The sequence below is a fragment of the Salvelinus fontinalis genome, chromosome 23, assembly GCF_029448725.1.
Source record: "Salvelinus fontinalis isolate EN_2023a chromosome 23, ASM2944872v1, whole genome shotgun sequence".
In the NCBI taxonomy this organism is placed as follows: Eukaryota; Metazoa; Chordata; class Actinopteri; order Salmoniformes; family Salmonidae; genus Salvelinus; species Salvelinus fontinalis.
In genome coordinates this window covers 22,781,721-22,791,960 of record NC_074687.1, presented here as the reverse complement: position 1 = coordinate 22,791,960, position 10,240 = coordinate 22,781,721, and the positions used below count along the sequence as shown (strand labels likewise).

The 10,240-nt window shown below is 42.7% G+C and overlaps 1 protein-coding gene across 1 annotated transcript in view; it reads right to left on the bottom strand.

Annotated features, from left to right (window-relative positions):
- Nucleotides 1-10,240, bottom strand: part of erbb4b (erb-b2 receptor tyrosine kinase 4b) — a gene marked incomplete at its 5' end in the record, with an annotated part of 265,305 nt that overhangs the window by 123,311 nt on the left and 131,754 nt on the right. The window contains 1 exon segment of the mRNA XM_055878265.1: nt 4,850-4,940. Coding sequence (XP_055734240.1) covers nt 4,850-4,940 — 91 coding nt within the window.

The following is a 10,240-nucleotide window of genomic DNA, read 5'->3' as shown; positions in this document are numbered from 1 at the left end:
GCTGTGGACGCGGGTGGTGGAGGGGTGCAATCCCATGACTCTGGAGATGAAGGTGTGGATCCCCTTTGTGAACATCATTTTTATTTTATTTTATTTTAACCCCTATCCCAAGCCTTAACCCTTACCTAACCATTTGGAATGAGTTCCTAAACAAATTTTTTTAACACTATCCCAAGCCTTAACCCTTACCTAACTATTTGGAATGAGTTCCTAAACAAACATTTTTAAAACATCCTAAGCCTTACCCCTTACCTAACCATTTGGAATGAGTTCCTAAACAAACATTTTTAAAACATCCTAAGCCTTACCCCTTACCAAACCATTTGGAATGAGTTCCTAAACAAACATTTTTAAAACATCCTAAGCCTTACCCCTTACCTAACCATTCAGAATCAGTGCCTTAACTTAACCCTTAACTTCGAAATGTGATGTTTGGAGGAACTTCGAAATGTGATGTTTGCAATGAGACTGTGAGAGCTTGTTGCAAAGCTCTTAGATGTATTAAGATCACTTAATGCAAAACAGTGATCTTTGTCGGTGTCTTTAATCCCTGTGATGTGTACAGCATGCTCCTCTCTTTCAAGCTCTCTCTCTCTCGCTCTCTCTCTGTCTGTCTGTCTATTTTTCTGTCTGTTTGTCTGTCTCTCTCTCTCTCTGAAAGCAAGGGTTTTGTGCCAGATAGATCCATGGAGAAAGGTAGTATGGAGTGCACAGAGGCACTCTGGCTAACAAGAACATGGCTCTCCACTTAGTGATAGGCCACTGAGGAACACAAGTCGAGTCTGCCTCTGCTCTTCAACTCCTCCTCCCTTTCTCCTCTCTCTCTCTTTCTCTCTCTTCCCCTTCTCTTCCATTCCCTCCATCTCTCCCCCTCGCCCTCCCTCCCTCTGGCTGTGTGTGGACAGACAGGGCTGTGTAATGTCAGGGCCATCAGATAGAATGTCTTCCAGGCATGCGTTGGCTGGCAGGCAGTCATTTGTACAACGGCCGTGCTGCTCTCAGTGGATGACCCTATACACTACGAACCGAGCTGCACTGACAGTGCTAGGACACAAGGGAGACTAGAGACTGGGAGACAGCTTTTTAATAACTCTGTGTGTGGAGGGGTGTGTGTTTATGTGTGTGTGTGTGTGTGTGTGTGTGTGTGTGTGTGTGTGTGTGTGTGTGTGTGTGTGTGTGTGTGTGTGTGTGTGTGTGTGTGTGTGTGTGTGTGTGTGTGTGTGTGTGTGTGTGTGTGTGTGTGTGTGTGTGTTTACTTGAACTTGTCAACAAGTCATCCACACCATCCTCTCTCTGCTTGCAAACATGTGCTAATATGTCTAATGGAAGCTCTATTAGCATCTAATGACGGTAATTACAGTATTATCTTGAAAAGCAGGAGGAACTGTTCATGTAGCTAAAGCAAATCATCATCTAATCTAATGGCTCTCAACCCACAGTGAGTCTTAGACTGCTGTGATGGATCTGCAGGCTCTCCACTAGACTGCTGCTCTTGGTGTGATGATAGTGTAGTGCAGGGATCATCAACTTGATTCAGCCATGGGACAATTTTTTTCTTGAGCGGATGGTGGGGGGCCGGAACATAATTAAGCAATAAGGCCTGAGGGGGTATGGTATATGGCCAATATACCACGGCTAAGGACTGTTCTTATGCACGACGCAACGAGAAATGCCTGGATACAGCCCTTAGCCGTGGTATATTGGCCATATTCTACAATCCCCCAAGGTGCCTTATTGCTACAGTATTATAAACTGGTTACCTACGTAATTAGAGCAGTGGAAATAAATGTTCTGTCATACCGTGGTATACGGACTGATATACCACGGCTGTCAGCCAATCAGCATTCAGGGCTCGAACCACCCAGTTTATAATTACAAATAATATGTAGACTGCATATTGACTGCAAGAAGCCAAAACAGATATAATGTTTGACTAAAACATACTCATTTTAAAGCTTGCTTACATTTGTATACAATCACGTGTCTCTCTATTACAGTTGAAGTCGGAAGTTTACATACACCTTAGCAAAATACATTTCAACTCAGTTTTTCACAATTCCTGACATTTAATCGTAGTAAAAATTCTTTGTCTTAGGTCAGTTAGGATCACCACTTTATTTTAAGAATGTGAAATGTCAGAATAATAGTAGAGATAATTATTTATTTCAGCTTTTATTTATTTCATCACATTCAGAAGTTCAGAAGGCTCAGAGGTTTACAAATACTCAATTACTATTTGGTAGCATTGCCTTTAAATTGTTTAACTGTTTCGGGCAACCTTCCACAAGCTTCCCACAATAAGTTGGGTGAATTTTGGCCCATTCCTCCTGACAGAGCTGGTGTAACTGAGTCAGGTTTGTAGGCCTTGCTCGCACACGCTTTTTCAGTTCTGCCCACACATTTTCTACAGGATTGAGGTCAGGGCTTTGTGATGGCCACTCCAATACGTTGACTTTGTTGTCCTTAAGCCATTTTGCCATAACTTTGGAGGTATGCTTGGGGTCATTGTCCATTTGGAAGACCCATTTGCGACCAAGCTTTAACTTCCTGACTGATGTCTTGAGATCAATATATCCACATAATTTTCCTCCTTCATGATGCCATCTATTTTCTGAAGTGCACCAGTCCCTCCTGCAGCAAAGCACCCCCACAACATGATGCTGCCACCCCTGTGCTTCACGGTTGGGATGGTGTTCTTCGGTTTGCAAGCCTCCCCCTTTTTCCTCCAAACATAACGATGGTCGTTATGGCCAAACAGTTCTATTTTTGTTTCATCAGACCAGAGGATATTTCTCCAAAAAGTACGATCTTTGTCCCCATGTGCAGTTGCAAACCGTAGTCTGTTTTTTTTTATGGCGGTTTTGGAGCAGCGGCTTCTTCCTTGCTGAGGCGCCTTTCAGGTTATGTCGATACAGGACTCGTTTTACTGTGGATATAGATACGTTTGTACCTGTTTCCTCCAGCATCTTCACAAGGTCCTTTGCTGTTGTTCTGGGATTGATTTGCACTTTTTGCACCAAAGTATGTACATCTCTAGGAGACAGAATGCGTCTCCTTCCTGAGCGGTATGGCGGCTGCGTCATGGTCCCATGGTGTTTATACTTGCGTACTATTGTTTGTACAGGTGAACGTGGTACCTTCAGGCATTTGGAAATTTCTCCCAAGGATGAACCAGACTTCTGCCAAATTTGTGCTTGTGTGTTTATGTGTGTGTGTGTGTTTATGTGTGTGTCTGTGCATTGACCAGCACTGATTCAACTGGGGAATCTTTGGCATGGTAAATGACCAATTGCGACAACATTCCATCTATCAAATTAGCAGAGTTGGATATCTATGGTATTCTGATGAGCTCACAAAGCAACAATGACATTATAACCATTCTTAGATGACAGACTGCCTGTACACAAGCTAATAATGGTAGGAAAGAAGGAATAGTGCTACATTGTTAACACACCTCAAAGTATGGTACAGTAGTGATGTACTGCAGAGTAGATGTCAGTGGTGTTCCCCAGGGCTCCATGCTTGGACCACTGCTCTTCATTATTCACATCTCTTAACTGAGTTCCAGGCATAAATATACAATATAGACAGTGCTCTATTTTATTATGTGGTTCCACACCTAGGGTCATTCTATAAAATGAGCGCCTTTTGCGTCCCTTTGATATTTTAAGTAGAAATTGTTCAACACTATTGAGTTTTAAAAGCCTGTTATATTAAATGAAGTGCCCTTTACTACAGACCATATGGAGAATTCAATAAATCGGAATAAAAATAAAGACCTGCTATAGTGCCAAAACTCAGCATTTTGACATGTCCCTCCGTGCAGTGACTTCTAGGAAGATTTGAACCCACTTAAGCCCAACATTTCTCTAAGTTTTCACCATCATTGAAAAGCCATAGTTATTATGTTACTATGAAGATTATTTATTTAATGTGATTAATGATTAATTTACGTCTGTCCCTCATTTACGGTCAACCCTGTTATGTGAACTGAACCCTCATTTAAGGTCAACCCTGTTATGTGAACTGAACCCTCAATTAAGGTCAACCCTGTTATGTGAACTGAACCCTCATTTAAGGTCAACCCTGTTATGTGAACTGAACTATTGTTAATTATGGTGAAACTATTCCTTTAAAACATTTTTTTTTCAAAAGAAACATTGAACATTGATAGTGAAATCCTAGTGTAAAAGCAGGTGAGCTGGTTCTACTCTTTTTGGCCATTTTCCTGTGTGGAAAACTGAGCAGGTCGAGCATAACATGTCAACCCTGTTACCCATAGATTAACAGGTTAGAAATGTTTGAACAATTACATTTTTTATGCTTGCATTCAATTGCCCCTTCCTGTTACACACAACAAGCTTCCATTCCCCCTGTCTCATGGAAATGTATAGCTGATTTAAGATGAAATCATCAACCCTGTTACGGTCAACAGAGTTACTTTATTTGGGACTTAATAAGCACTTACTATAGTTATTTTTATTTAACATCTTGAGATGGGAAAACATGTTTTTATGAAGTTGAACATGACAGAATGTTAAATTAAGGTGAAATCAAATGCATTCAACATCAGCCAATAGGGGAAACAGTGAGCACTATTACCATCAAATAGGCTTGGGTTTGCTATTGGGTTTGCTATCCAATTTTTTAGGGACCAAGTTACACTTCTCAAAAGGCACCAAATTGATGGAATGACTTCCTACCTGTATTAATGTAGAGCGTAGTAATGTAGAGTAATAATGTAGTGTAATAATGTAGTGTAGTAATGTAGTGCTGTAATGTACTATAATAATGTAGCATAGTAATGTACTGTAATAATGTACTGTCGTAATGTCATGTAGGTTCTTACCTGTACAGTGCTCTACCTCCTATGGTTGCCAGATTGGAGAAGACACTCAGGTCTGTCATGTTCTCTGGCCACGACTGGATGTTCAGGAAACCTACAGGGACACAACCAATCACATAATATTTCTACAGGAACACAGCCAATTACATCACTGCTAATATCTTTGATGTATTACCAGATACACAGCAAATCCTAACACACACAGGAAAACAAAGGTACCATGAGACTTTAATGAATGTAACATAGTGAGCCACACATGTTGCTAGTGGGCTAGGCATTGTGATACCTATTTATTGCCTTTATTTAACCAGGTAAGTTCTTGAAAACACATGATCTTTATTTACAATAAAGACCATCCCAATACCTCCCAGTCATGAGTGAAACATGTCAGGTATACATGACCAAGAAGATATCTGATATATACATATTTTTGCATTTCCTATATCTGCCTCTGGGCATTAAATCATTTAGCAGGTTGAATGAATAGCTGAGTGGATGACCATGGATCATTTAGAACATTTAATAATGGATGAAAATAAATGAAATATTTAGAGTTGAGGGGAGCAATCCCGTTCTAGCCAGTTGAGGACAAAAATAATGAACACATGAGGAAGAGACGAGAGGGGCTGAAAAGTTATACAAAGACCAAGGATAACGCAAAACATACAATTACTTTAACATTGAAAACTCCAGACGGCCGCATATTTTCAAGGATACATTTCATAATAGTTTCATAACTGATATTTTGATTGGCTTTAATCAAATTCATGACATTGGAAAGGGATATGAGAGGAAGATTGTTGTCTAACTAATGAAATGTATGTGGCTCATATCAGCATGTGTTCGCATCCCTGATGAATGCATCTCCCAGTCTGATGATGTGAGGTGAGTTTCTAAAAGAACCTTGTTTCTAAGTTGTTTACAAGAGAGAGATCACCTTCAAGTCTGCCTTAATCATTCTACAGGCATATCTCCTGTTCCCCTCCTGTATCTCTCCTGTTCCCCTTCTGTCCCTCTCCTGTCCCTCTTCTGTTCCTCTCCTGTTCCCCTCCTGTTCCCCTCCTGTTCCTCTCCTGTTTCTCTCCTGTTTCTCTCATGTTCCCCTCCTGTTCCTCTCTTGTTTCTCTCCTGTTTCTCTCCTGTTTCTCTCCTGTTCCTCTCATGTTCCCCTCCTGTTCCTCTCCTGTTCCCCTCCTGTTCCTCTCCTGTCCCTCTCCTGTTCCTCTCCTGTCCCTCTCCTGTTCCTCTCCTGTTCCTCTCCTGTCCCTCTCCTGTTCCTCTCCTGTTTCTCTCCTGTTTCTCTCCTGTTTCTCTCCTGTTCCTCTCCTGTTCCCCTCCTGTTCCTCTCCTGTTTCTCTCCTGTTTCTCTCCTGTTTCTCTCCTGTTCCTCTCATGTTCCCCTCCTGTTCCTCTCCTGTTCCCCTCCTGTCCCTCTCCTGTTCCTCTCCTGTTCCTCTCCTGTTCCTCTCCTACATCTGAAATGGCACCCTATTCACTGTATAGTGCAGTACTTTAGATCTCTGTCTCTCTTTGTGGCCTCCTCACATGTCAAATAAGATGGCGCCGGAGAAGAAGGCAGACGTTTCACGTGACCCCAGCCGATTGTGTTTTTTTGCGTAGTTTGTAACTTATTTTTTAACTTGTTTTTTACATAAAGTTTCCGCTACCATCTATTATGACCGAAAATAACTTCTAGACATCAGAACTGCGATTACTCACCACGAACTAGCAGAATCCTTTTTTTCCTTTCATGACTCTGACAAGTCCGACGCAAAGGATATATTGCTTCCCCTGGAACAGGCCCCGATCCCCGTGATCTGCGTGAAGAGGTGGCGGAGAAAGAGGGGCCGAAGGTCGGGCTGCCTTCTGAGAATTCGTAGGCGATCGGATGAACCCCCATTTCCATCCACTCTGCTAGCAAATTTGCAATCTTTGGAGAATAAAATCGACGAGTTACGCGGAAGATTAAGCTGCCAACGGGACATTAAAAACTGTAACATCTTATGCTTCACGGAGTCGTGGCTGAGCGACAACAATATCAACATACAGCTGGCTGGTTACACACTATACCGGCAGGATAGAACAGCGGCGTCTGGTAAGACAAGGGGCGGCGGTCTATGTATTTTGTAAACAACATCTGGTGCATGATATCTTAGAAAGTCTCAAGCTATTGCTCGCCTGAGGTACAGCTGTAGACCACACTACCTACCGAGAGAGTTTTCATCTGTATTCTTTGTAGTTGTTTACATAAGCAAACAAGAAACCGCTCACCCAGAGGCGGCGCTCCTAGTAGCCGAGGACTTTAATGCAGGGAAACTTAAATCCATTTTACCAAATTTCTATTAGCATGATAAATGTGCAACCAGAGGAAAAAAACTCTGGACCACATATACTCCACACACAGAGACGCATACAAAGCTCTCCCTCGCCCTCCATTTGGCAAATCTGACCATAATTCTATCCTCTCGATTCCTGCTTACAAGCAATAATCAAAGCAGGAACCAGCAGTGACTAGATCATTAAAAAAGTGGTCAGAAGAAGCAGATGCTAAGCTACAGGATTGCTTTGCTAGCACAGACTGGAATATGTTCCGGGATTCCTCCGAATGCATTGAGGAGTACACCATATCAGTCATTGGCTTCATCAATAAGTGGATAGATGACGTCGTCCCCACAGTGACCGTACGTACATACCCCAACCAGAAGCCACGGATTACAGCCAACAGCGGGACTCTAACCTGGAAGCTTATAAGAAATCCCGCAATGCCTTTCGACAAACCATCAAACAGGCAAAGCTTCAATACAGGACTAAGATCGAATCGTACTATACCGGCTCTGACGCTTGTCAGATGTGGCAGGGCTTTCAAAACATTACAGACTACAAAGGGAAGCACAGACAAGAGCTGCCCAGTGACACAAGCCTACCAGACGAGCTAAACCTCTTCTATGTTCGCTTCGAGGCAAATAACACTGCAACTTGCATGAGAGCACCAGCTGTTCCAGAAGACTGTGTGATCAAGGTCTCCGCAGCCAATTTGAGTAAGACCTTTAAACAGGTCAACATTCACAAGGGCGCAGGGCCTGACAGATTACCAGGATGTGTACTGCGAGCATGTGCTGATCAACTGGCAAGTGTCTTCGCTGACATTTTCAACCTCTCCCTGTCCAAGTCTGTAATACTAACATGTTTTAAGCAAACCACCATAGTCCCTGTGCCAAAGAACACTAAGGTAACCTGCCTAAATGACTACCGACCCGTAGCACTCACGTCTGTAGCCATGAAGTGCTTTGAAAAGCTGGCCATGGCTCACATCAACACCATCATCCCAGAAACCCTAGACCCACTCCAATTTGCATACCACCCCAACAGATCCACAGATGTTGCAATTTCAATTGCACTCCACACTGCCCTTTCCCATCTGGACAAAAGGAACACCTATGTGAGAATGCTATTCATTGACTACAGCTCAGCGTTCAACACCATAGTGCCCTCAAAGTTCATCAATAAGCTAAGGATCATGCGACTAAACACCTCCCTCTGCAACTGGATCCGGGACTTCCTGACGGGCTATTTGCAGCGCCCCCCCCCCATCCCCTCTTTACACCACCGCTACTCTCTGTTGTCATCTATGCGTAGTCACTTTAATAACTCTTCCTACGTGTACATATTACCTCAACTAGCCGGTGCCCACGCACATTGACTCTGTATCGGTAAATGTTTTGGTGCCATACCGGTGGCAGTTGTGAAAAAAGTAAATAGTTGGAAGCTTCAGAGTTAATTGAAAATAATTAGATGCTTTCTTCATTAATTAGGCTATGCACTAGAAACTCATGGACGTAACCCACCCTGGCCATGACCCCGCTCTCCGAGGGTGTCTCAGGGGGAGTTGGGATATGCAAAAAAAACATTTCCATGAGTATAATACACACTTGTAAATGTGTGAAATAGGACAAATATAACCACCCTCCTAATTATTTTAAAAAATATATAATTTCACATGCTCGTACACACGAGGTATAGACTAAGAGTGAAATGCTTACTCACGGGCCTTTTTCCAACAATGCAAAGTTAAAAATAAAGATAAAAATAAATAGTAGTATAGAATTAGTGACATGAGGAATAAAGACACAGTAAATAATGAGTAACAATAACGAGTAAAAATAACATGGCTATATACAGGGAGTACCAGTACTGACTCGATGTGCAGGGGTACGAGGTCATTGAGGTAGCTATGTACATATACAGTGGCTTCAGAAAGTATTCACACCCCTTGACTTTTGACACATGTTGTTGTGTTACAGCCAAAATTTAAAATTGATTAATTTGCCATTTTGTGTCACTGGCCGACACACAATACCCATTATTTCAAAGTGGAATTATGTTTTGTTTTTTGTATTAATACAAAATGGAAAGCTCAAATGTCTTCAGTCAATAACTATTTAACCCCTTTGTTATGGCAAGCCTAAATAAGTCCAGAGGTATGAATACTTTCTGAAGACACTGAAGGTAGGGGTAAAGTGACTAGGCAACAGGATATTAATAGATAGTAGCAGCAGTGTATGTGTTGAGTGTGAAAATGTGTATGTGTATGTGAATGAGTGTGTGAGTTTGTGTAAGTGTATGTGTGGCGTCAGTATGCATGTGTGCTCTTGTTGTGTGTGTGTTCGGCACAATGTAGTGTGTGTGTACAGTATGTGTGTGTTGGGGTGTAAGTATGTGTGAGTGTGTGAGTAGAGTCCAGTGTGTGTGCACAGAGTCAGTTCAAAAAAGTGTATATGTGTGTTGGGGTGTGTCTGTGTGTGTTGGGGTGTCAGTATAAGTGTGTGGATACAGCCCAGTGTGTGTGCATAGAGTCAGTGCAAGAGAGCTAGAGCAAAAAAGGGTAAATGCAGGTAGTCTGGGTAATTTTGAATACCATTCTTGTTTTACAGTCATATGGCTTGTGGGTAGCTTTTTCAGGGTCCTGTTGGTTCCAGACCTGGTGCACGGATATCGCTTGCCATGCGGGAGCAGAGAGAACAGTCTATGGCTTGAGCGGCTGGAGTCTTTGACATTTTTGGGGGGGCTTCCTCTGTTATAGAGGTTCTGGATGGCAGGGAGCTTGGTCCCAGTGATGTACTAGGTCATACTCACCACCCTCTGTAGCGCCTTGCGGTCGGGTGCCTTGCAGTTGCTGCACAAGCGGTGATGCAGCCAGTCAAGATGCTCTCTATAGTGCAGCTGTAGAACTTTTGGAAGATCTGAGGGGCCATGCCAAATCTTTTCAGCCTCCTGAGGGGGAAGAGGTGCTGTCGAGCTCTCTTCATAACTGTGTGGGTGTGTGTGAACCATGGTAATTCCTTAGTGATGTGGACACCAAGGAAATTGAAGCTCTCGACCCGCTCCACTACAGCC